Here is a 27933-nt window from a genome sequence, read left to right on the forward strand (position 1 = left end):
AATTATCATAGATTACCTTAGTCGAAGACTTTGCCTGACCATTTCTCAAAAGAGAATGACGAGTATTCGCTAATACTAATTTGGGGACAATAAACAATATAATTTTCTACAGATATAAATAAGGAATAAGGAATCATTCTTTGAGTATTATGAAGTGATAATTTTGGTCGGGGCGTGATTAAATCCAATAAAGCCAGAAGGGCTTTATGATAGATTTGATCACGCCCCGACCGAAATTATCACTCCATAATATTCAAAAAATGATTCCTTATTACGTATATTTATATAATTTTAAGCCATCGTACGATTAAATATTTAAATATAAATAAGCAAACCTCGCTGGCGCCTCAATTTGGCGTCATTTGTATTATGGGTTATATAGTACAAAATCGATACGTAGTGTTATCACAGGCAAAGACACTGGAAAATGTAAATATATCTTCTTAGATCTCGATGAAAAGGGGGATAACCCAATTTCTCTAAATCAACAACTTAGTTGACAAGTACATTTTGTAATATTTCATTGGTTGAAATATGCGAATATGATATGCATAATATAAACGACGGAGATATGACACCTATCTAAACAAAGAAAACTAAAGAAAAAATTGGTGTACGATACCTTCGTAAAAAAAATGTTAAAAATCTTAACCTGCCAAACCGTTGTAAAAGGTGAAGTGTTTGTTATGCATAACGATATAATTATTTATGTGGAGGTGGCATTATTTTCAGTACCTCTTTGTGATAATGGTTTTGTTCTCAGTTTCCTGTCAATTAACTATTTTTGGTGGTGCCAGCTCTTCCAAATTAAAAATGCTTCCTACGAGTTTTAACTTGTAAAACTTAACGTAACTTTAAATCTTATCCATCACAGTTTAACGATAAAAAATACGCATACTTATAAATAAAGAGCAATGAAAATTGAACTAAGGAAAAAAACCCCAAGATTTCCTCATCACCATGGGAAATAGACAAGAAAAAACCTGGATATCTTTAATATAAGATTGTTAAAAAGGGAAACTCTGACATTTCTTTCAGACATTCTCGAACCAAGGGCCATCCTGTACAATTTTTATTAATATTATCGAGGAAGTATTTGTCATAAGCTGTAGACTTTTTATTTTTAGGCTTGGTCCTTCAGCCTGAAAAAATAGAGGGTCGGTTCAGATGAGAAATGTTGCAGTTTTTCAATTTAATTCAGAAATATTGTTTGAACTCAAAATCATTTATAGATATCGAAGAATTAAGCAAAAATGTGATGCCAAAAAAACCAAACCAAACAAAGAACAAAAAACAAGAGCTGTTTGTAAAACACTTATGCCCCCCCCCCCCTCCCTTGACCTAGATATTATTATGATTAACCTATATACATGTACCAAATTTCATTTCAATATGTGCATCCTTTGGGAAGAATTGGACTGAAACTGTTGGTGGAGGGATCGACCGACAGCAGCAAAGCAATATGCTCTCCCTTCTTTGAAGGGGGGCATAAATACATCTTGGAACAACAGAGTAGCGACACATTTTTTGTTGAATGCTCTTAGTCTATAAACTGCACAGAAACATTTACTAGTAAATAGTAAATAACCGTTTCACATTTTGTGACAAATAACTGACAAAAATATTTTAGAGTAGTCCATTACACCAAAGTGCACATTGCAAAAGTGTTCTTTTCAGATAATTATTGGCTCTAACTGCACCCATATATTAAATATACAAAGAACAAAAAGACATGGTTTGATTTTATATCTTTTTTTAATTAATGTTTTTCTTCATGTTTATTGTACATAATTTAAAATAATCATTAGGTGTATATAAAACATATTTAACAACAAACTGCATGGTTTAACAATGAAAACTTTCTACCAGTCACAACAAATAGTCCCTTGTACCTCAACAGATGCAAGAAAAACAAAACTGTGTTGTGAGTGAAGAAGACACACCAATAATAATCTCTTGAGAGCACTGCTGTGGTGAATTGTCAAAGGGAACTAATTCAGATCTGTCATCTTTCCAACCTGAGTAAAAAATCACATTTGATGTGAATTATCAAAGATCTCAGATTTGTGATGAACATTATGTGAAATAACATGACATAATGAACATTAAATGATTACCTTGCATAATACAATCATTCAAAAATAATTTATGTACAATTAAAGCACTAGCTAAAGAAACAGTTCAGCATCCTTTGGTCAAATAAATAGTTTGAAGATGATTGATAGTTTCATCTCTTTTTTGATTGGACTAGTTGTGCTAAGTCCCACCCTCCAATGGCAGTGAAATAGCTCTCTCTCTCTCTCTCTCTCTCTCTCTCTCTCTCTTCCATATTCTCAAACAATTAGCAAAGGAAATATGAAATGGAAGACACATTATGAAAAGCTTTGGTTACAAAAACCTAACACATAATGAGACTTTGGCAAGATTCGAACATTTAAAATGATGACATATCACAATTCATGCTGTAAAATTTTCACAAATCTCAAACAACAGTGTCAGATTTGAAGAAGAGATTATCTATTTCATTGCACAGGTCATCTGGGTTGATTGTATAGCTGCCTGACGTCGTTGTGGCGTCGTCGTCATCGCGCGCCGTCGTATTGCAGCTTTCACTATAAGCGTCATCACAATGCACTAGAGTTTGATTCTGAATTCTATGAAGTCTCTCTCCTGTGAAAGACTTTGGCACAGTAGGAATGTCTCTCAGAACTCTCCTCTGAGGTGAGTATTGCTCGGAGTTAAGTCTTTGTACCTTTTTATAGCCCTGGTTCACAGAGCTCGATGAGGGGTGTCTGGAGACATTCAGACAGTTTTTGGAGCCATTATTTCGAGGAAAAGTTGACAATCCTTCTGTGGATGTCCCTCGCCCAAATGTGGAAAAGTTCATGTTTTGTGAGAATGAATGGGACCCGATAGAGGATATTCCACTGCTGTTTGCAACAGATAAATGACGAGATCTTGTTGACTCTTGATCCACTCCTGTAAAAATAAAATTAAAAAATTCAATAATTATCATCACAGTAACCGGTACTACATCTTGGAGTTCACATTTTCACTCAATCACTTTAAAAAGTTGTCCGCTGTCAGTGATCTGAATTACCTGTCAGCCCGCTGTTCCGGACATCTTCCTCACTCCCTCCCCTGCCACTGTCTCCTGTCAGAGATTCCTCGGATAAATCACTGTTGTTATCTCCCTTTAGTTCTGATGGCCCTCCAATTTCTATGTATGGCATATTCTGAAAAAAATCAAAGTATTTTTATAAAATATGAAACATATATAATCAGAGTCTCATCTATCATAAACACCATAGTTCAAAGAATAATAATTTAGTTATTCGTTCCTAGTGCTTAATTTGACATTTGCATTTTATTAGAGGGAATAGGGGGGCATGTTAATTGCCTCCTGTTTAAACCTCTCTATCAAATTACTAACTGCATGTCCATGGCATTAAAAGTTATTTTATAGATGCCAAATTACAGAATCCTGATTACAGTACACATCAGTATTAACTTGGTGACACACTTCCTCCGGCACCATAAAACTAGGAAAATGAGACGGAGACACCATTGGCATCAGACATCAGTGACATGGCTTTCACTGAGTCACTGACCAGAGTTGACTTTGGGACTTTTTGTTGTTCCCAATGCACAAAGTTTTCAGAAATATTGAATTATCTGATCTGTTAACATGACCGAGCTGCTGGAAGTCCCTGATAGTGTAGAGATAAAGTTGTATTGTTTAATGTAATATAGGGCCCATGGGATAGCCAGGTGTTGTTTATTTCAATTGTTGTTGTCAGAGTTATTGCCCTTTATACACCTCTCTTACTCCAATGGGAGAAGTTAATAAAATGCCATTTTCTAATGCATGAGGTTTGGGTCAAATACTTTCGCGAAAGGTCAGCTGAAATCAACCATCTGGAGCAACCTGTACATAATAATATAATCACAATGGTCTTATAAATACATTTCCTTGAAAGTTAGAATTGTCTCATCTAACTTGTGAAGGACATTTTTCTCCTGTGGATTATTCAGCTGGAAGTCATATGCATGAATAATAGATTCTAATGACAGAACACCTCTTTGAACTGTACAGCAAAACTAAAACTAACATGCATATTGTTAGAAGTCAGGGTCTGGAACAATGCTAGATCTTGCCCTGGGCACCCACAGAACTTTCTAGTTTTATCAAAGAATCACGCTCATCAGCTTCGGAGTAAATGGAGGTAAATAGCTCCAGCAATTTCCCAACCTTTTTAAAACTACCTTTAAGACTTTTGTGACATTTATTATTCTAAAATACTCCTAATGATACATATAAAATAAGAACTGCTTTGAAACATTTATGTATTTACTTAGGCCTCCAACCATCCTAGTGTGGAATTTATGGCAGTATTTACTTGAGATCTTAAAACATTTCTTTACACACTCAATGCTTTCAATATTATGTCATCTTATCCTTTCATCTTGATTCTTGTCTATTCATTTAGCAAACGCAATTCAAAATGAAATAAGTGTGCACAGTTTAGAAGCCTTCTGCACAAAGTATGCTAAGAGAGCAATCATATTAATTTTAGAGAAATCTTTCAGAGCTGACAAAAAATTTAACACATACAAACACTAAAAATAAAGTTATTTCCCTAACAATTTTTTCCCACTTAAAAACTACAAGTTTTATATACATGAGAACACTGTACTTTCTGAAAGAATTCATTCAATCATTTCAACTGAAATGTCGGTTGCAGAATTGCAAGCACAATTACAGCAACTTAATGAAGACATTGTAGGTACAGCTAGTATAAACATGTAGGAGGGGGTCGGTACTTTGGGGGAGGGGGAGGGATTGGCAGGGGGTCATTAGGCCCCCCTGTACTGTGAGTGATGCTCTACCTTGGCCCTTTCCTCCGACTGCCACTGGTGTGGGTCCTTCCTCTGTAGAATCCGCTGCTGTAGTTTGAGGGACTCCATCCTGTTGATGTTCCGTGCATTTTTATCAGACAGAGAACTGTCCTCTCTACTGTGTTGGACTGTTGGGGGCTACAAAGTAAGGAATAACACCATCAATAAAACTTGGGGGGTGGAGAGGGGAGTAACAAAGTCAACAAGCATAGTACATACATTATGTAACACGATTTATAAAGGAAGTGCAGTTCCTCTTGTAATAAAATTGTGCAAGCTAGGATTTATATAGGGATTGGTTTGCATCGCTGTAAATTTTATGGACTTTAAAGGGTAATAAATGTGTCCTATGGCTTTAACAAATTTCTCCTTTTTTGTACACAACTTCAATTCCCCCTTCAATTAATTCATCAATAAAACATTATCAAATAAATTAATTAGGTAGTTTCAAGTTTGTAACATTTATGAAAACCATGATCATTACAAAATTGAAAAATGGAAATATCACACTACAAAGCTTTGAAAACAAATACCTCTTTAAGGGTTGATTAATTAAAATGATTAGCTAATTTTGTTGTTAAACTGTTGTCAGGCTGTTATGCAAGCCAACAAAGCTGATGATTTAAAAATTAGAATTGTCAAGGAGTATAGGGGACATTTTAGTGTTTGATCAATATTTAGTTTCAAGTCCCTATTAGACATCCAATGTATAATAGGTTTACATTTTGGATTTCAGCTAGATAGGATTACAATCCGAAATCATCTTCAGCACATTACGGAGGCAGAAACATTATCTAACAGCCAGGATCAAATATTTGTTTTGAGATTACCCGTAAATATGCCTGGCTCTGGTTTTACATAAATTCAAACACAAGTTTGAGTCAACATCATTAATGGATAAAATCATGTAATTAAATCATTTCCCATTTCCTGTTCAAACAACGGCCGATCCATACATGTACTTATGTTTGCATACACCGTGGTTGCACTGCAGAGTGGACTTAAAAAAACTTGACTACATGTTTAATATTAGTCATATTTATTGCTGCCGGAGCTCATTCAAAAATGTCTAAATTCAAGCTAAAAACAATAACCAGTACTTACTATAACCAAATTCTGTTTTTATGATTTTTATGAAAAGATATTGAAAAACAATGTACCTGAGGGTCCACTGGACTTGACTTGAATGTGGACACACTGGGGCTGTTACTGGGAGGATGGAAGGACAGACTGTCTTCCTCCAATGAAAAGCTGACCTCCTTGCGGTTTCGACCAAAGTCGCGGTGAGGGATGATGTGGTCTGTAGATCCCCTGGAAGACGAGGATCGCGTGCTGCTGTTACGTGCCATCGTCTCCATGATCTTCATCTCCTCCACGTTTTTGGCGCGGTAGTTGTGTTTTTTAACGTCTGCTCGCCTGATGACACAAATCGTGATGATGATAGCCAGGGAGAGAACAAAGGTTACTATTGCAATCACAATGGCTATGATAAGATTTTGGGGTTTGTTTTCGGGGATTTTTTTGACGACTGCAGTGGTGTTGACAAATTTGATGTGGATTGAGAACAACTGCCGAGAGGTCTTCTCCTGAGTTTTTCCTTTGTCCGTGGCAGTGAGAAGGAGATCATAGATTTTAATTTCATACAGGTGGATTTTTCTGGCCAGGAAAATTTCTCCAGAATAGGTGTCAATCTTGAATAAGTTTTCACTGTTTCCCTCAATAATGTTGAATCTGATTTCAGCATTCACACCTTTGTCAGGATCAACAGCAACCACAGTTGCTACAACACTGTCAACTTCTGCCATGTATGAAAGGTTGACCGAGTAGTTGACACTGTTAGGAAATATAAAGTCTGGACCATTATCATTGATATCTGTCAACTTTATAACAACCATGGCACTGCTGCTTTTGGGTGGAACTCCATTGTCCCTTGCAATTACAGTGAAATTGTACTCCTCAACCTGCTCCCGATCAAGTCTTCTAATGCTTTTTATTTCTCCATTTGGCTTAAGCAGGAAAGGCATTTTCCCGAGAGAATCAGAGTCCATTACAAAGGTCACATTCCCATTCGCTCCATAATCTTCATCCTTAGCTTTCACAAAACCAATGGTGGTCAGATTGGCCACTTCCTCTGGTATGATGAATTCAAAAATGTCGGAATCAAAATGTGGAGTGACATCATTTCTGTCTAGAACGGTCACCAGTATGGTTGCTGTGGCGGTCAGAGCAATAGGGTTGCCTCCATCAACAGCAATGACTGTGAAATTGTAATGGCTGATTTTTTCTCTGTCAAATGTATGCCTTGTAGTAATAATCCCATCCACAGGGTTAAGGATCCGGAAGTCTGCCTGGCCCCCAGGATTGATGTAATAACGGACTTTAGCGTTAGGTCCAACATCATTGTCTGTGGCACTAACTTTGACCAACACAGTAACATTAGGTTCATTTTCGTAAATCTCACAAGGATAGATCTTATTAATGAACTGGGGAGCATTGTCATTTTGATCTATAATCTGTACTTTGAAACTCTCTGTCGAATTCAGGGCTGGTGTTCCACCATCTTCGCAAAAAACGGTGACATTATGTTCGATGATGTCCTCTCTATCTAAAGTACCATTTACCACCACTTTGAACTCATTCAGTGCAAACTGCATGGGCTGAAGCTTGAAGTAGGGATTGCCGATGATATGACAAGAGACATGTCCATTGATACCATTGTCGGCGTCATCAACCTCTACATGGGCAACAATGTCACCTATGTTTGCATTCTCGGTGATGATTGCATAGTCAAACTCTGAGAGGACATTGATGCTGATATCTGGTGCATTGTTGTTGGTGTCGTTGATGTTGACTATCACCTGAGCCTGACTACTCTTCCTGATTGGTTCACCGTTGTCTATAGCCTCAATGATGATCCTGTACGGAGTGGAACTGTATTCCGGGGACCCTACCAGAGTTATTTCCCCTGATGCTGAATTCATGTTGAATATGTCAATGTTGTCAGTCTGAATGGTAGCAAACTTATAAGAAACTTCAGCATTTCTGCCTGTGTCCCCATCATTTGCAGTCACTTGCACAACAAGAGAATTCATTGCAAGGTCTTCTTTGATTGTGACATTGTATATCTGCTGGGTAAATATAGGGGCCTTGTCATTGATATCGGTCACCGAAATATTGACCATAAGAGTTCCGGATTTTGGAGGATTTCCACCATCCAGCGCACTCACATATACAGTGTATTTATCCATTAGTTCTCTGTCCAGTGCCCGGATAAGTCTTAGATTGAGATCAGAAGTTCCATCGAGTTTAGGGATAATGTCCAAAGCAAAGATACCAGAATCAGGGGTTATCTTGTAGTGAGTGATGGAGTTGTTTGCTCCCATGTCGATATCTGTAGCTCCTAACAGGGGGAAGGTGGAGTTAATGAAGGATCCCTCAGAGATATCTATAGATATTGATGTCTGGGGAAACGTAGGTGCATTATCATTGATGTCATTAATATATACTGTTACATCTATGGTCAGTAAAAAATTACCACTTTTTCCCGCAACTCTTAAATCTTGTTTACAAATTCTTAAATGGGGACAAAGGACTTCTCGGTCAATTTTTGTCTTTCCACTTAAAATGCCAGAGCGGAGGTCAATTTCAAAAATCTCCTGAGTGCCTCCCATGAAAGAATATTCCATCCGCTGAAGCACATCCTGTGTGACATTTGGCATGGACGCAACATTTGCATCTTGTTCAACGTTTCCAATGAAATAAACAGGATTGGTCTCCTCGCTGACATTATACACAAGTGCTGAGGAACACAAGTGGAGGATGAAAAACGAAACACAGATCCGCAACATTATGACAGCTTGACAGGCATCACCAGCACGTCATGGAGAAGTATATTCCCTGCGTTACTTGCCTCACACTCCTTCCAAATCGGTCAATGGTGAAATTGTCATCAAATCTGTAAAAAAAAACCAATGTTAAATATTGGCGAAAAACTTGACCGCACCAGTTTATACATTTGGACTTAAATCACCCTTATCCGTCTTATTTCTACAATCATATTTTAAAATCCCTACATAATGGCAAAGAGAGAGCCGTCGCAGGGCATATCCTAGTGAAGTTGACTGTTTTTTGCCTAATGCCGAGTCTTTGTGTGGTAATTCCTGACAAAATAGGATCAGGAATATTACTGTGATTCTAATATTTAAAAACTTAATGTAAACTTCTTATCCCCACTCGACATGCTATTGGAAAACAATTTCAATGAAAAATCTACTTCAAGAAGTCTGTTGACTAATGTAAAATTATGCATTTAATAAGTTATTAATTCAAATCTTGCAGATTTCTTGATTGTATGGGGGAGGTTTATCAGGTTTTGTTTCATGTCATATTTATCACAAATTGATTTTTATCAAGTGTTCACTGCATTCACCCCTGTTTATCTTTGGCTGAAAACCCATTCATATATTAATATTAAATTTCAAGCAGTGTTCTCATTTGTTCAGCTTGTATTTTCAAAAGTTCTTGTGAAAACGTTATTGAAAATAAATTGCTCGGGATACATATTGAAATTTCAACCTCTTAAACTAATAAGTATTCTAAACATTCAACATTTTCTTCCAATATTTAAAAATTTAGTTAAAAATAAATCCTACCATGCACATTTCCCTTTGTTAATCTTAATCAAAATACAGAAGAAAACCAAATAAATCCATACATATTCAATAAGATTATAACCAATCACAAATTGCTAATTAACAAAACAGATATGAAAGTAAATAAAATTCAAATACCTTGCACATTAATCCAAAGTTTGGCCCAAAATGTTTTTGATGTGTTTGGCCCCCCTGTTGGTTTTCCTAACACTACATTAATTGTCCCACCCCAATTATAATTGACCAACTGTTTAACTCCTGATGTCAATTACTTATTTTTGTCCCTAGTTTAAACAACTCTTAATTGAATTATATCTGCATGGCTATCTTTGTGGAAATTTCTTAAATTACCTTTACCTTTTTAAAAAGATGATTACAATAAGGCCTTAACACAATACAGGTTTTTGACAGGTTTTCCAGAGAATTAACTCGAAACAATTATGCATGATGTCACCTTAAGCAAGGCTTTGTTTGGTACTTTGTGTCAATTTCATATTCTTTTGTTTATCTATTCTGTGTTGAAAAGACTTTCACGGTTCTATCTGATATGGCATAAGTATTATATATAGAAAAAATTAACACCCAGCAACAAAAGATTATAAATAGATATCATACAATGTTATTTTGCAAGGTTTAAAATAACAAAACAAATTGCTTAAAATTTCAATCAGTTAAAGTTGTATTGAAAAAAGAAATGTTTTGTATGTAAAAACAGAAAATGATCTCAGTTGTATAATCTGGGTTTTAGAAAAAAAAATTGCACAATTAAAATAACTTATAAATCAGTTTATAATTCAAAATCTAATTAAGCATTAATTTTTATAAAAGAATTTTCACTCACTGAAAATTTTTAAGTCCACTTTTGTCATTTTAAAGTTAAATCCATATATATAAATACAAATATAATGGTAAAAAGTCTGCCTCAATCTTCCAAAATAAAACTGTTTGAATCCAACTAACATCAAATTTACACACTTCTTGACCAGCGATTACCGAATACTGTGACATACTTTCCAACAAATCATATACCAAAATTATATGATACTGGTCACCATAGCAATGTCAGGAAAATGAATCATCAGCAAATAGACACGGACCTCCAAAGTCAATCGAACCCAGATTAACGAACAGTGAGAGGCTGTAAATTTCAGGTGAGAATTTTCTGAATTGGTCATTAAAATAATGGATTTACGGAGGACATCGGGAATTATCTGTGGCCATCGTATAGTGAGAATAAACACCAGGCCGTGTTCTCAACGGTGAGGGGGGATTAAACAGTATCCCAATCTTGGTGAAATAAATAGACTGTGTGTATATCTGTATTATCACTCTAAGTCAACTTATTCAGTAAACTGGACTTCCTTAATCAAACAATGGACACAGTCAGATAGCCGTAAAACAATGCCAATTCACAGGTGTGATGGCACAGTTACAACCTAACGGGGCGAGGTGACCTGTACAAGAACCGTCCAGCTTCACAGTCAACAGGTGCAAAATGACTGTAAATTACGTCAGTGTCCATCTCAACAAACATACGACGAGCAGGGAAACATTAAATATTGTAAAATCATTAACATATTTCCCATTGACATATTTCCCATTCAAACAACTTGAAATATTGAAGAGCTTTTTTCGGTTGCTCTGAATTTGCACCAACATATTACAATCATGCATAGAAACACAAGATGAAAATAGCAACCTCATCTTTTTTACCTTCAGAGAATACGAGTTGGTTATTGAAGAATTTCCTTACTCATGGGCTTACTATAAGACCGAGAACAAATGGTGGACTAAAGGTAAAAACATTCTGTTCCTCACAGGTGTGACTATAAGACAGAGTAAGATGACCCAGCAAATGTCCATCAATTATCACACAATCAGATTCCATTTCCATACGGTCTCCATCTTTTTTTTTCTTCCTTGACTGCAATTCACCTGAGTCTGATTGAAAGTGTACACAGTGGAAATGAAGCTCAGCAGAGTTAATTACTTTTGACAATAGGGAAATGAAATGAGACTCGGACATTTATGATGGAAATAAACAATTTTATGATTGAAAGAAGAAAAGATGAAAGAGAAAGCCTCATTTGGAGGTTTAAGCCATCCACGAGTGACAGGTAATTGTCAAAGTTCTATTTCCATCCTTAACTAAGAATTCAGTCAATTTGGGAATAATCAATTCAAAGTTTCACTTTCTGCCTTAATTTACACACCTGGTACACACTAATAGACTTCAACTAAACAAGTAACAGTAAGAAATGGTGTGTATAATCATATAAATCGGGGGAAAGTACATGCATAAAATTCACTCCTTCAAATGGTTCTAACATCTATTAATTTTGCAGTTATCAAATGTATAAACAATTTAATTTTAAACTATAGAACATAAAAAATAGCAAATGAAAAAAATAATTTGGAAAAAGATATAACGTATACTGCTGAATATTACCTGATATTGAAAAAACATTTAAGAAACCAGTTTATGAGACAGTCCAACAGATGCTGAAGAAATAGACACACTAAACACATTAAACGGATGATCAGTCCGAGTTGACAGCACACTAACTATATCATTTTCCAGTGATTAAATCCTTGTGTAAGGCAATAATGATTATGGGTGTTCAATTAAATCCCTAAAGTTTATAAAGTGCCACTTTTAGCCCCTAGACTTTAGTCAGCATGCTACAAGTTAAAACTTCACATGGCTGAGAATTGCTGGAATTTCATTGGTTGAACTTTTTAAAAACCTTGTTACAGTTTTAATTACGGAGCAAGAAATTGATAGTAGGGGATAGGAAGACAACCCACGGAGAGAGAAATCGGCAGGATCACCCCAGGGTGTAGGGAGACAAGAAGAACATGAAACCGAGCCTAATCAATGTTCAATCTTACTTTAAATTTCAATAGATGCCAGCCTCTTAACTCCAATTTTATAAAAATATCCTTTGGATAGGTGGGAATAATTCGTGTGTTCTTTTGAACTTATCTGTAAAGACTGTCAAAATGTCACTACAGTGTTGACACAGCCATGATTAGCCAACCACTGTGCAGCAGACGCACGCTTCATTAATCTTTTGAAAATCAATTTTTACAGATTAAACAAAATAATCTGATTGATTAAGACTGATTAATTACTTTCATCATAGTCAATATTTTTCAAAACTGCCAAAACATTTACTTACCTGCTCGTTGTTAAATTCAAAATCGTAAAAATTAAACCGAAGAACATGTGTAATCTTTGTTCACAGTTTTCATAGGAAGCCTTTTGATATGCATCATTTTTTGACAGAATTTCAAACATAAATTCTACCACAGACAAACACACACTCTTAGCTAAATAAAAATTCTGAATGTATACACAAACCCTTCTAAATATTTACTTTATCTCATTTCGTAACATATAATTTTTTTCTAAATTATGACCAAAATCTTATCCTGATATTAACGTGGTTTGAAAAATAATAAACATGATAAATTGAGAAACTAAATATATTCCTTCATAATACCAACCTGGTGTGCCTTATTGGTTAAGCCCAAATGGTGCACTTCCAAACTGTTTAGAGAAGTGAATAAAATATAAGTTATCACAGGAACCTATCGCACCGCCAAAGAAGAATAATCCTCCACACTTGGGGCAATCTTTATTCATGAAGATGGCACCATTATCAACAGTACTTAGTACAGTTTTGTTCAAAGACTTGTCACAATTGCATTGGGTTTGTGAAAAAATTGTGGAAATTTGCTTTTCATCACAAAAACTTTTCTTTAATTTGTATCCATTGCTTTGACAAGATGTCACAGATTACTGAAAAAAATAACACACAACTCAGCAGGATTGCTTGTTAGTAAAAATACGAAGTTGACAGAATTCAATTAAAATCACTGTCATTCTTTTTTCACTGAATTAAATACTTCCACGAAAACCCTCAGCAAAACACCTCTCTATAGCACGGCCCCCTATCACACACCTGTGAAAAATGTCACTAAGTGTCCGCAGATTATCACATTTGGACATTACCTGTAATTATCCCAAACCCCTTATCTGGGCACACAAAAACAAACTTAATTAGTCTGAGTTAAAACCTTTAAACTTCCTTTGATTTCCTATCAACCTTTAGATTGCTGTTTCTGTAAACCTCTAGAGAGGACAACACAAGCTCATCTCCCAGAGATGATTGTTTGGTCAAGATGGACCCTCCTTGCTTCAGAGCCCTTGTCTTGTCTCTATTTTTTCCCATTAAAACATTAAGTTAACTACATTTTTCCGCAACAGACTTCAATGATCATCTAATTCAAAAGAAACGACCACAGTTTTTGAAAAACACTTCATTCAAAAATAAACTCTTTACAAACCACATTCATGCATGTACTTCACAAAAAAACATCCCAATATTCACTTTTCTTGGTGCAGTTTTCTATCAGGTATCAATTTCACAGAAATTAAGGACATTTTTTTTTAAATAATGTACCATCATGCAATATATATGACTTTACTATGTTTATTTCCAGTAAAATTACTTATATCATACCAACAATCCAACATACAATATACATGTAATATATTATTTCATCGTGTTCCTTTCCAGTAAATTTTCTTTTATGTACCAATATACCCAATTTCAATGTGTATAACTTTCCAGTAATATTACAAATAGCAGTTCCTTGGAGGAAGGATATGGTCTAGTAACACCATAAGGGTCAGACAAAAGATGCAACGGACCAAACAAGTCTCAGTGACCAATGCTTATCCACGGTCCCCATCAAAGTCAACCGTCTCATAGTACCAACCATTCAAGCTGTTAATGAGACTTTAATGAAATTTTAGAACCACACACAGCCACTGTGAGTGTGCCAGAGGCTGAAAAAAAGACTGATCTGGGTCTCTCTGTTTGTATAAAATGACCTTCATTTGAGGTAACTTTCTAAACAAGAGAAGCAGTTGAGTCACACATAAAAATAACATTTTAAATCTAAAATAACATCTAACATTTATTCAAAAATTGACACAGAAAATGGAATAAAAATAAAGAGGATTTAACTAGATCAGCATTCAGTTAGTTTAGGTTGACTCTTTTTAGATGCATCAGATTCCATACATATTTTAACCCCCTCCCCCCTTCTTTTGGTCAATGCACTCCAAATAATATGTCATGCATTAGCAAAAAGATGGAAGAAAATGAATTCCTATTTGTCATCTATTAAAGCTAATTATATTCTATAAAGTGATATTCAGGGGCTAACAAATCCTTACAAATTAAGACCATTGATTACAGAATGCCCAAACAATGGCCTGTGGCTGCATTGACTGACAGCTGACCAGATGACCACTGCAGGAATACAATAACAAATTTTCTGGATGGGAGAATCGGTGCTAAGCGAGCTTGTGTCACCATTCTGTGCGGGAGAAAGATGACTGACACAAGGGACTTAACTCTGTCCAATCAGGAATATGGCTGAATGGAGAGATTGGATTTCAAAGTGCCGAGATTGACAGACTGTTATGAAATTATTGAAAATGACATTAAAAAACAGTCAACTGTGAAAGAAGACTGTAGAGTTGGTACACTTGCTTCACTGTCATTCAGAGTATTGGAAAATAATCATTGCTCTGAACCCTCCTTTCAGTGACAAGTCTTTCTCAATCATTTTTAAATTTGGTTAGAAGCTGCTGAATATATTGACTTTTGTATTTCTTGAATTTGCCCTTTAAGTTTGCATAAAGCTCAGTCACTCCTGGGGGGGGGGGGTGGATAAAGTCAAGCTAGATCTTATTTCTGATTCTGTCAATGACTGGTTCAAGAAATAAAGGATTAATTATGTGTTCTTCATCAGTGCAACTGATTGTATAAAAAAGGTGTAATAAGAACACGCAGTAATCAATGCCACTCCTATAATGGAATATGCAACATATCCCACTTATTTGAACCTTTGTGTTGGAAAAATTGGTGAACTTGCTAATTTTTTTCTGCAAATTCATGCAAGACAGTGAACCTTATTTCTAACATTGGAGCTTCAAAGCATTCCCACAAATCAGATTTCTTTTTAAGCAATCATTAATTCAGCATTATTTCTGCATCATTTCAAGGATTCGACAGGCGACAGTCACAAATTCAAAATTAAATAAGTAATGACCCACACAAGTTCACAGAAAATGTCTCGACTGATTATTTATAAAATCCCTCTCCTTCTTTGCTCCTAAGAATGGTTACTTTTTATATTTCTCAATAAACTTTTGCATTTGAGCAAACCTTTGTAAAATTACGTTTTGATGCGGGAGTCGTAAAGTGTTCAAATCCGAGTTTATTATCTGCTTGATTTGCAACACAAAGAAAACAATCTTGCTTTTATTAAAAATAATCGAAAAACTGCAGTTAATGTATTGGAAGGGTCTGTTCATTAGCTCTTGGAGTCCCTTGCCGACATGTTCTTTGGTAAAAATTCAGAGGCAATTCATCAATGGTTGTCATATTCTTTTCTTATGCCAGTGTTTTACAATTAGTTTCAATCAAAGATAAACAGTGGTTTCTACATCTGCAGACTTTTATTTTCGGCCTCTGCTGTTAACTCCCCAGTCACTCAGTGCGATCTCCAGTGCTATTTAAAAAATCTCCTGCGGATTTATTTCCGTAATATAATTTTGTATTATTGCACATTGTTTAACAGAATTATGGTATATTTAAAAAGAAAGGCTGGATTAGGAAAAACTAATCAAGCTAGGAACTTCACCTGTTTAATCCTCGTAATTCTCCCTATAAATCTTATGAAAATATAGAAACTGGAACATGTGCTTTTGCGTCCTAGCTAACAGCAGCTATGAAATTTTTTTGGAGTTTGTTCAAATATTTTTGCAGATTTAAACTTCAAAAAGATATTTACAGTCAAATTAAACTAGCCGTAAGCAATATTGTTAAAAATAAGTAAATAGACAATGAAATGAAACAATGTCATAAGGTATAATTTGGTGCAAAATTAATTCAGTGTACATTAATTAATATCTGTTTTTTCACCCAAGCTTAAAAAGTTCAACTTCAAGCATCAATTAAGCAATATATATGTGACTTAAATCATAATTGATTTTTTATAACCAAAAATGTAAGTTTGTGAATGGAATTTTTTTTTTTTTAAAGATTTAGCTAATATAAATGGATGACAATCGAGGTAGAAAGTCAATATTAGTGGTCTGGAAAAGAGACTCTGGGAACTTCCACCATCAATGACCAACGAGTGCCCTGATTGACACTGGGCATTGTCCAACATTTCCTATTAGCTGATCCCTCATGAAAATTTAATTCTCTTGCACAATGGCAGAAGAAAAGATAAACACTGGCAATGTTATGGGGGAGAATTAAGGATTTAATCCCCCCAAAATGTTTATTGTTATATCACACTGTTCAGATTTACCGTCATTAGTCGGAAAGCCTTGTTGAAGAAAAATATGTTTAAACAGGCCGTAACAATATCATTAGTTTTTTAAATATCTATTTGTGCACCACATGGTAGATATTTTGAAAAGGGATTTCAGGATCAATGCACAGAAAATATGAAAAGAGGAAAATGAAAAGGTTAAATGCTTTAAAATAATAGTAAATAACCAACATGCATTTGGAGTTAAATTTCCTTTTGATCAGTGATGGTGAAAAATACAGATATTCATGGTTAATAATTACAAAGATTTCACAAAAACATAAATTTAAATATTGTTAATTGTAGTTTTATATATACCAGAGATCTGCGCACATGAAATAGTTTAATCTTTAGTAATTTAAACCAACTCTTTTAAAATGCAGATCCAACTCATGTTTAGATCGTAATAGAACATAATTTCAACCATTAAGAAAACTTTGAATAAATGCAAGTCATACCAGTAGTAATTTCTCAATGAACTATATTCCCTGGATGGCAAGTTTACTGAGGACAAAAATCTCTCTTTCCTTGATTAAACAGGCAATTACACAGAATATTGACTTTGTGAGAATATTTTAATTTTTGAGCAGATAAAATCTTGCGCAAAGTTGTTTCTCTGTTTAAAAGGTGATAACAATCATAGGGAACCTCTATGAATAAAGTTCATATCCAACAAGAAAAGCCCGACTGTATTGACCACCATTTTTTGCTGCCAGGTTCGAAGACAATTTGCTCAGCAGGTACACTACTTGAGAGAACCTTTAAGTTTACAAAAACATGGGCCTTTACCGCAAAATCAATTATTCTATGGATACTTTAACAAAAATTCGAAATGCCATGCTAAGCACTTATCTATTTAGTGTAACGATTTACTTCTTTAATACTCTAAGCATAACATTAACAAACTTTTCGTCAAAATTGTCCACGTATTAGGAATCACAAGTAATATAATTCTCTTTTTCAAATCGATTTCAAAATTTGAAATTGATTACTCTAGGCCTACATAAGAAAATTCTTTAAAAATTTCATAAGCCTTATAATTTTTCTTCCCTTCCAGATATAGTATTCTTACCAGTGCGTTGGGTTTCAATAAAATATATCCATCGAAAATACATACACCTATGCTGACAAAAAAAATCACAAATCACCTCATTCTTTTAGTCTAAAAGTTGACCACAGAAAAAAAAATTGTTATCAGATCTCGATCATAAACTTCCTGTGTATTATTCTTTAAAAGAAGAAAAAGAACTTCACAATCTCTCCCTGAAACAGTCACTGATTGGATATTTACAGATATAATTGTCTTCCCGGAGCTATTGTGATCAGAGCATACAGTCTTGGCGTTTTTAACATTCAGCTACGTAAGAGTCTATGGCTTTGTAAAGATCTTTACATTCCCCGCTGATTAGTAAATAAACAAAATGTGCTCGCAAATACTTTCTTTTCACTTTTTGAATATGCAGGAATTTACAATTTACAATAGCTAATTTTCCATTCATTATGTATTTCATATTTTCTAATAAATAGAAAAAAATTACAAAGTGAGAAAGAAGAAAAAAAAATCATTTTCTAAATCAATATCTGAAGAATATATTTTAATTACTTCTATCTTGCAATTTTGGTGAATACACTTAATTTGTAAAGTATTATATTTACAGGTAGATTTTATGGTAAAAATATCAGGTCTATTGACATTATTAGTTTTAACTACAGTATAAATTAAAAAAAACAAAAAAAAACAATCATTTAGATACATGTACTACGTCAAAAAACAAAAATGATTATTAAACTTACCATTGCAGTTGAAAAGAGCTGAAGAGGGAAAATTCCTCTTAAATCCTGTATCACTTACGTTTAAGTAATTTAAGCCACTAAATTTTTAACTCTGGTGCAAAGCTATGCCAAGTCATCTGATTGCTTTAAGCCTACTTCAAATGGTTCATGGAAGTTGAATGTGGGATGTGAACACCCTATAGATGAACTGTTGATAGAAAGGCTAGGACTTGGGGAAGTGCGTTGTTTTTCATAATATGACACTAAAATTTTCGACAACACACCTGTTTCTACCTACAGTATTCAAATCGCTGCTATTTATCAGTCATTACTATCAGATTCACCTCTTTAAAATTCGTTACAAAAAATTCAAATCAGTTATGACCGGGAGAAAACAAAGGATTGTTGAAACAAAGAAGAAAATGAGTTGTAAATATGTCAGGTAACTCCCTTGATTTAACCAGTTACCTGCTCTGAAAAATCGTGAAGATCGTGAGCATCCATAAATACCTGAGAAAATGAAGACAATTTGTCTGCGAGATCTTCCTCCCTTCTACCCATCTCAATCTTTTGAAAGAAAAATACCTACAGATGAATTCTCCTTAACATGTATGAACTCCATTGTAAAGGCATCTGAAGGATTTGTCTAAACTGAGGAAAATTTGGTGGGCTAGCCTGCGCTGAGCTCACTCTTTATTTTATGTTACTGCACACAATCAAGTTGAAAGTTGATGTCAAGATTTTATGATCAATTCTGAGTCTTACCATGTTTAATCCAACCTTTATAAGCCATTAAATAAGTATCAGGAAAGAGCTGAAATTTCATACCACATAAAACATTCATAAAAATCTCCACAACAAAATACTGCAGATCCCCTTCAAAGAAAGATGCTATGAATTTGTGGCCCTAATTTCATCCAAAAGATAGCTTAGGAAAAGGAAAGGGGGAGCAAAAGGATAAAAACTTGGGACTCCATTTGAAGATTGGGTTTCTTTGACCTGATGCTCAAAAGATAAAATGTCAAAAGATCACCAAAATTCTTTTCACTCCTGATAACATTAAAAGTTTAACAAGAGCATCGGGAAACCATTGATGACACTTAGTGCATCATCTCAATGTCTTCTTGTGACACATATATTTTGCCATATTTGGTAAAGAGACAAAAAACAAAAACATCGCTGACACATGATGACATGACAAAGAGAACATTATTGTCAGAATTAGTGATATTACCTTAAACAAGACTGTTTTATGACGAGTTTTCTCAAAGAAGCAAGAATAAAACCAAGAATAAAATTCACTGCTACTCACTCTAAGTCTCCAAACATTTATTGTCAGTAACTTCCAAATCTTTAAGAAATGAGCAGAAGACAATGCAAGCACCCGGGCTTAAAAAACTTTTACCCGTCATGACGGCATTGTCGTGTGCTTACAGGAGCTTTCCCTTTTACACCGATTGTTGGTCACTGACGAGGCATATCCATTGATAACTCAGTCTATAGAATATAGCAGTATGTTTTTTAAACACTGTCACCATTGAAACAATTAAAATATGTTTTCAGTCTGATGAAATTGAATTCCGTCCACCTAATGCACATACCAAGTTCGTACATATTAAGTTTTCTTGACTCAAGTCCGAAAAAGTGCATGATCTCTGAAAACGTGTTCTGTTCTGCCAAAAAAAAGTTCTTTTACTTCACTGCGGTCTTGTTTTCTATTTTTTAACACCAGTCATTGAATTTCACATACTCAACAAAATCTCCATTTTATACACCCGTTACATTTATCTACCAACTTTTTAATGCGACTTACTTCAAAGGCAATCGGAGATTTTACTTTTGAGTCATATTTCTTGCAATGCACTATTGAACTCAATTACACAAAATCCCCTTGAATCCCATATTGCTGCTGAGGTATTTAGAATTTTTAATGCCCCTATTTTATAATAAAAGATCAATTTTCCTATTTTCGTGTAATTTTCCAAGCTCGAGTGATTTGGACACAGTCGACAAGCGCCATACAAAACAGCAAAGTGCTGCAACTATTACGATTCCCTATGATAATGATATCAGTGACATCATATTTTCCAGATAAGCAAAAATTGAGTTTGAATGAAAGCCTTTAGCCTTTGCTTTTATCCTTGGCATGCTGCATTTTTCAATCAATTACTGCTAGTATAATCTTTTGCTGTTTAATTCTTCCTGAAATACATGTTCCAGTTGTCTGGGGGTGCGAAAGCTCTTTAGATCAAAAGGATTAATTCTTAATGGATTTAACCATAATTTTTCAGTTGCAGCAAAGTAGGAAGAAGCTGAAATTTCAAATTAAAGTCCATTTTCTTTTTCCTTTTCATTTCACCACTTCCTATGCTTGCCTTGAACAGAGTATTAACAATTGCCGTATGTACAGTCATGCATGCAGTTTCTTTGCTGAATTTGAACCAGGCACCAACTTCTTTGCAATGCAACCACTGCACCAATTTAATCAATTTTGACACATCATTTTTCTTTATCACAAATATGATGCAAAACAGCAAATTGACAATAAACTTATTGGATCATCAAGTTATTCTAGCTGTCAGGATAAGTCAAATTAATGAAAATGCTATCTCTAATTCTTTGTGCAAACACAATACCATGCATGTCGCATCACAAAGAGGGAAAAAAGAGGCATCAAGGGGCCATTAGATCTCCATTTAATTTCACCAAAAATACCAAGCCTCTCATTGCCGACTTTCAAAAAAATTGGAGTATTAGTGTGAATGAGTTTCAATAATTAATGAGAGATGCTATCTCACCCTCAAGGGAATCCCTCATATTCTTTATATATTGGATGATGTCACGAGACATCTGTGTTAATACTGTGGGTAATCCCCTGTCCCTAAAAATGGGATATCAATTTCGGTGGCATCTTTATCAAACTTGAGTGAATGGTTGTTGATACTCCATTAACAAATAAGATATCTTGATACAACAGAAATCATCAAATATCATGAACAGAGGAAAAATTGAGCGATATTCATCACTGCATTAAATGCATGAGAAGATACAGCAACCAGTGACTCGATTTTACCATTAGTTTGTCTGATAATGAAAACATTAAGTGAAAAATATCTCCAGCAATTCAGCACTTTTCTAGTCTGAAATTTCTGGAAGAAGAAATTCGTCCTGATTAAAAATCGCATAGGGGTGATAATTTTCGCCATGTTTGAATTTCAATAAACTTCACAGGATCTAAACCTATTACATAACATGATTTCTATTTGTTAGTTTTCAAGCTAGGATGTCAAGAGATAATTGATTGAAGTCTTCAGTACCTCTGGTTGTCCAACATTTATTTTGTACATTCTCCAAGCAACCAACCCTATAATTACTGAAAATAGGTGTAGCAGGTAGCACAAATTTTGGGGGATTAGGGAGGAAACAACATGTCTTTGGGTTAACTAACACGGATCGTACCCCACCGCTAGGTCATTACAAAATTCAGGTGGAACTTAAACTTAGAAAAACAAGTTGGGATCCAATTTAAACATCCAAGCATATAAATCTTGATCTCTTAAATGGAGGCATCTTAAACGGGATACAAATGTTATAAAGCGCATTGTTAGGGGTACTCAAAACAGTGACTCATCTTAAAGAGTCTTACCCGAGGTACCCCACCGAACCTGGTGGATTCAAAAATTTTATAAACTATCAACAAAAATTCAAAAATAGGTCTTTCGTCTGTTTTACAAGATATATGTAAAATTGGGTACCACAAGACCAGGGTAATGTTATATGACTGAAATTTTCTTGCAAAAATTTTGCAATCTGATTCATAAAATCCTAAAACTTAAAATATCCCTTGAAGTTATGAATATATATCTTATACATGAGATGATATACATTTCTCAGATGTTTGAAAGTTTCTCCTTCAGAGATTTTGACAACTTTATAAACAGGAACTTTTTATTGACTTTGTAGACTTTCAAAAAATCAAATGGTAGTTGTATGTGTGAAGAACTGTAAGGAGATACAATATGACAGCAATAAAGGGCTGATTTCTCATGTATCTGCACCAGTTTTTGCCAATATTTGATGTGCAATTGACAATATCGGGAAAGTTTTCTCAACAAACAAGCACTCTTATACAAACATGGCAGCATCATAAAACTTCAAAAGTAAGCCCGACTTCCATCCCCCTTGTCATAAATCCTGACTGAAGAGCTGATATTGACCAGGTCTCTGTAGGTGAAACAAAAAATTTACAGGTGTACCACGCTTGATAAAATCGACCAGCATGTTAGTCATTGAAACAGGTGAGAACGGAGTGATTTTGTTTATTTCCGAACCTTTTCAGAAACACAAAATGCATAATTGTGTCACGCTGATCAATGTACTTAGAAAATTATCAATCTGGTGCCTAATCATGCTGATCTAATGCTGAGATATCTGGAGTGATATCTGATCGGCTCCATTGTTTGTCCATTGTTTTCAAGTGTAACCTAGTATTTTACTCTAAAAACCCAACCTGTGCAGATGATATTACAGCCCTCCCTTACCTTCCCCGTTATGTCATCTTCATATTTACACGATCTTATAACCAATTCATTTATCAAAGAAAAATCAATATTGGGGAAAAAAAAGATTTTTGACACCACCACACAGGGCTGTTGTTTACTGGTCGTTAAAATTTTCATGAAGAATAATTGGCAACAGTAGAATGTTGCATCTCTTTTCTAAATATTTTATGGTGCACCTTTTCCCCTCAAATAATGATGCTTATATATACCGAAAATTGAATTTTATGAAATTATACAAAAATTTAGAATATAACCCAAATATAAGACTTGATGGGACATTATAATTCTTCTGTTTATGACTGCCACCTGCCTACACATTTAAATTTCAGTGGTTTTCTACACTGTTGAGGCCTGAATATCAATTGCGGTATCTTTATCTAACAAAGATATCAAACCCTTATCAGGCAACATCTAGCCAAACCTTACACCATGTAAACGGTTCATTGTGATTAGTCGATGAGATAAAGACGATATGCGAGATGCTTACTGCCCGGGATATTTATATCAATCTTTACAACTTCGGGTCCCCAAAACAGCTCTCTTTTGTACATGGGTCAAATGGATCAATATTAATAAGTGACCCTCATCACGACCTTTGTAAGCATTTTTGGCTGGCTGGATCCAAGGTATTAAATATGGGGAATATAAACATCCTTGGATGCCCAACTTTTGTTTCAGACTTGAAAAACAATATAAAATTTGGCATAATCTGAGAAGACTTGAAGAAACCGACACTCCAATTAATCTGTCTGCTTAAATTTATCTCTTGTCTGGGTCTGTTTCTAATATCCTTCATTACGTAATTAGATTTTCCAATTACTACTATTTCCAGTGACTTATTCAAGAGGTTTCTTATTCCCCATTTTAAAGAATTTCGGAATCTATATACGAATAAAGTTATTAACTGGAAGATGAAGAAATGTTTTTCAAGCAAATATTTACTTTTATCTTGTTTACTGCTATTCAATTTATTCGGTTTTCACAACAGCAGCTGTCGATGGCATTTGTTTAAAGTGTACACCACATTATGAATTATTAAATAAATCAATTATAAGTGTTTTAAAACTGCGACTATCCCCTGCATGCTTGATTTTCAGAGACTTACTGAATTCTTCATTCTTTTATGAAATCTTCATATAATACACATTATTATAAACCATATTAATTTTTTTTCAATATGTAACATTATGGGTAAATATTCAAGTCGAAAAACAAACAAAATTTACTTACATGCTGTTTTTTAATTGATTATAACTTGTCCATATCATCTGCCTTGTATGGTTCCCTACAAAATAAAGACATCTTCTTTGTCAACACTGATTATTTATAATCTAATCAGCATCCAATTATCATATATTCATGTTTTACAATCAACAGGTATGGATACAACAAAAGACTTACACTTGCACATTGTCTTGTTTTAGCTCAATATAAATTCGCAATCATATCCTGGCAGATGCTGATGCATCATGGGATTGAATCATTATCTGATAAGTCAGTTTTCCTTTCATTTGAGTAGCTGACCGACGAAATTGCAAGTTTTGTTCCTTATCATGGACATAATTAATTCTGGAATTAGCACTGATGAACTTTCTAACAACTTCAAAGCAGAAGTCATTTTAGCCCTGATAGCAACAAAGTTAAAACATGGATGTACCTATTTCTACTGTACTGTTTGTGTGCTCTGACAAGAGCTAGTTTTCTCTGAATAAACTGTAAACATTTTTAAATAAATTTAAAACTTCTAAAAATTCAAACAAATTACATACATGAATTTGCATTATTTACAATAATGGCAATTTTTTCTCCTGCCTCTTTTTATTTTTTTTTTACTAAACTTCTATCAATGGATAACAATTTGTATTGTTATAATTTTCTGTACCCCATCAACTAAATGGTTACTAATTTTCTTCATGCATATCTGTCCATTAGAGCTGGGCTTATCTATGTGTAAACGATTTGTATAGTCAGTGAAGCTTTTGACATCAGGAATGAAAAAAGCTTAACAATATGTAGCAATTTTTCATTTTCTCAATGCATTTCACTTTAAAACTTTGGTGAAATAAAATATCTGATAGAAATAAACATGTTTGAAAATTGAGTTATTGAAATAAGTTACATTGTGGCTATAAACATCAGGAATTTAAAAGCTATTACAGAGCTTTTAAAAAGGGCTTTATCGGCTTAACATCTTCTTAAAATCTTTCTGATGACTATTTTTCAGGCTGCCCTAGCTCTTTGGCTGGAATGGAGTGACCACCTGAACTCCACTTTGGGGATGATTGATGACTTGGAAGGCCGCTAGAGAAATAGTCATTATCACTGATGAAATTGGGAGAGAACTTCTCCATGTGTTCCTCACACTAAAAGTGTCATTGATATGCTGTTAATGTCTTGGTGAGATATAGTGTCCAGTCGGGGTAGATAGCCAAACCCCGGACAGACTAATTACACTACAGAGATATAGGTGCCAGAATCTAGTATTCCTTTGCCATTTGTTCGAAATAAATTTGTAAATGATAATTTGGTTTGGTTTGGCTAAAATCTGAAATCTATTACGGATGTATATAAATACATTCTTTTATACCAAATATTTAATAGGATACTAAAATGAAATTAGAATTTTTCATCTCTGGGTTCTGTAATGCTAAAATCAACTTTTATCCCCTCATACTAAATGAAAGTGATATAATTATTTTACATAAAACAAATGACAAATTCGAATTTTTCATCTCTGGGTTCTTTTCTAAATTAACCCTTATTCCCTCAAACTAAAAGAAAATGATATAGAACATAAAACAAATGACATAATAGCTAGAGTAAGAAGATAACAATAGGGGAAAATCTTATATATGACATAATATTGCAATAGAAAATCTCTCTATATCAAAAAAGGTACATCAGTTCGCCAGAATCAATAAACAATAAGAGAGAGATGACCGTTTGTGTGCAATATGAGCTGACTTTGTATTAGTCTTTGGCTGACCACCTGGGAAGACCCTGTTTTATGCTGGAATCTCCCTGCATGAATTCCACCGATTTAATCAACATGACAGAGTGATTACTGAGAGAATTAATTAACAACCGTCAGAGATTTTTCCTGGTTAGCTTGACCAAATTCTAATTGATTTTCCTTTGAGAGTATCAGGTCAAGATAGAGTGTTTTATCATTTTGAGACTCCAAATTGACATTTTGATGTGGATTATTTTCCATTATTCAGAAAAATAATAGAAAACAGTGATGTATTTTACCTTGATTAGATCAGTCAACAAAATATTAATTACCTTCACTGTATAAAATAGGACCCCTAAGAATGAATATTAAAATAAAATCGAATACATAAATTTTTTTTAAAAATGTGATTAAATATTGAAAATAACATTAAATTTACTTACCCAAATGTTGTAAAAAATCACCAAAATTCTATAGTGTATTCTCCCTATAATCAGTTTCCGAAAGTTAATTTTTATAACAACATCACGTGTTTCATTCGAGGTTGTCCCTCACTAAATAAAGTTGCCGCGATCAGCGAAGCACAAGATCTGTCGATGGGTCTATATCTCATTCCCCCACATCACTCGTGTAACGACCAGCGTCACTCGACCGTGATTCTCTCGTTCCGATCATGTGACTTTTCAAGGAATTAGAAGTCCCCGTCGAACCTTTAAAATCGGTGGTATTTATTATGATAGAGAGCACCTTCAGATATGAACTGCTGCGAGTTAAACTAAGAATTTTGAAAAACTTATTTTAACGATAGTTTAAATGACTATGATGATGTAATTTCCCTCTGTTTTGTTTAAACCGATTTTTTCGTTGATTACTCTTGTATATGAACATTTAGAAAATAAAATCAGTATGATCAACCACTAAATCTTTACCTGATTTCACATTAAAATAAGCTAACGATTAATTTGCTAGGTTTATCATTTACAGTATAGGGCTGCGCATATCTACAATGGTACTATTTGAAAGTAAATATCTCATATTATATCAATTTTATAAAGAATTGAGAGAGAAAATCCTCTCCATATTTAATCATTGCATACGACACACGTTATTATTAACGTTTCTATGATAAATCATGAATGGATCTAGAAGGTAAGGATGGAGAAAGAGGTCAGCCACCTTAATACTGGGAAATTAAAACTTAATAAACTCCATAGTAAATTAAAATTACAAAAGTATTCCTTGGAACCCCCCCCCCCCCCCCCCCCCGCCCGCCAAACAAAATTATCCATCAGACCCCTGGGGAAGATTCTGGATCCATGCATGTGCATGCTTTTAGTTAATTATTGTCGTCGTATTCCCTTTTTAACAGAAACAGAGTGCATGTATTGAAGCAAAATAGCGCCTTTGTTAATGCACTGGTCAGTTGCTGAACTTTGTGGTCCGTTAAAGATTCGGCACAATCTTTATTATCCCCGTGTGACGCAATGTTTGGTCGAGAGAGCTATAAAGCAGTGCTTGTCCACCTCGACGTAATGTGTCTTGAGTGCTTAATATATGTACATTTGTTTGCCTAATTACCATAAGTTTATTGACTGATCGGCTCGGTTATCAGTCTCTGGAAGGAACCCTGAATACCTACAAGTTCCACAGACTACTGCCATATAGGGATTAACGGGGTATACTCAGGGAT

The 27933-nt window shown here is 34.5% G+C and overlaps 1 protein-coding gene across 5 annotated transcripts; it reads right to left on the reverse strand.

Annotated features, from left to right (window-relative positions):
• Positions 1–1736: 1736 nt before the first annotated feature.
• On the reverse strand, positions 1737–26936 carry LOC105347107 (protocadherin-11 X-linked). Of its 5 annotated transcripts, none has more exons than XM_011456007.4 (6): positions 26687–26936; positions 24521–24575; positions 6060–8854; positions 4891–5037; positions 3101–3236; positions 1737–2979 (listed from the first exon to the last, which is right to left on the reverse strand). In XM_011456007.4, exons 3-6 carry the CDS (start codon positions 8745–8747, stop codon positions 2483–2485), a joined length of 3468 nt encoding a protein of 1155 aa, XP_011454309.3. In that variant the 5' UTR covers positions 8748–8854; positions 24521–24575; positions 26687–26936; the 3' UTR covers positions 1737–2482. The 5 variants fall into 5 exon arrangements, with proteins under 5 accessions (XP_011454309.3, XP_011454310.3, XP_011454312.3 ...); XM_011456008.4 differs by lacking the exon at positions 26687–26936 and adding an exon at positions 24692–24774; XM_011456010.4 differs by lacking the exons at positions 24521–24575; positions 26687–26936 and adding an exon at positions 19963–20093.
• Between the last annotated feature and the right edge of the window lie 997 nt (positions 26937–27933).

Source organism: Magallana gigas, chromosome 2 (genome assembly GCF_963853765.1).
Source record: "Magallana gigas chromosome 2, xbMagGiga1.1, whole genome shotgun sequence".
Lineage (NCBI taxonomy): Eukaryota > Metazoa > Mollusca > Bivalvia > Ostreida > Ostreidae > Magallana > Magallana gigas.

Excerpts from the sequence above, each read along its gene's own strand:
- LOC105347107 (XM_011456007.4), bottom strand. The coding sequence starts at position 8,747 with ATGTTGCGGATCTGTGTTTCGTTTTTCATCCTCCACTTGTGTTCCTCA. Across the intron at positions 3,237-4,890 it reads AGTCGGAGGAAAGGGCCAAG|AATATGCCATACATAGAAAT; the intron begins GTAGAGCATCAC and ends GATTTTTTTCAG. Across the intron at positions 2,980-3,100 it reads CCGGAACAGCGGGCTGACAG|GAGTGGATCAAGAGTCAACA; the intron begins GTAATTCAGATC and ends TTATTTTTACAG.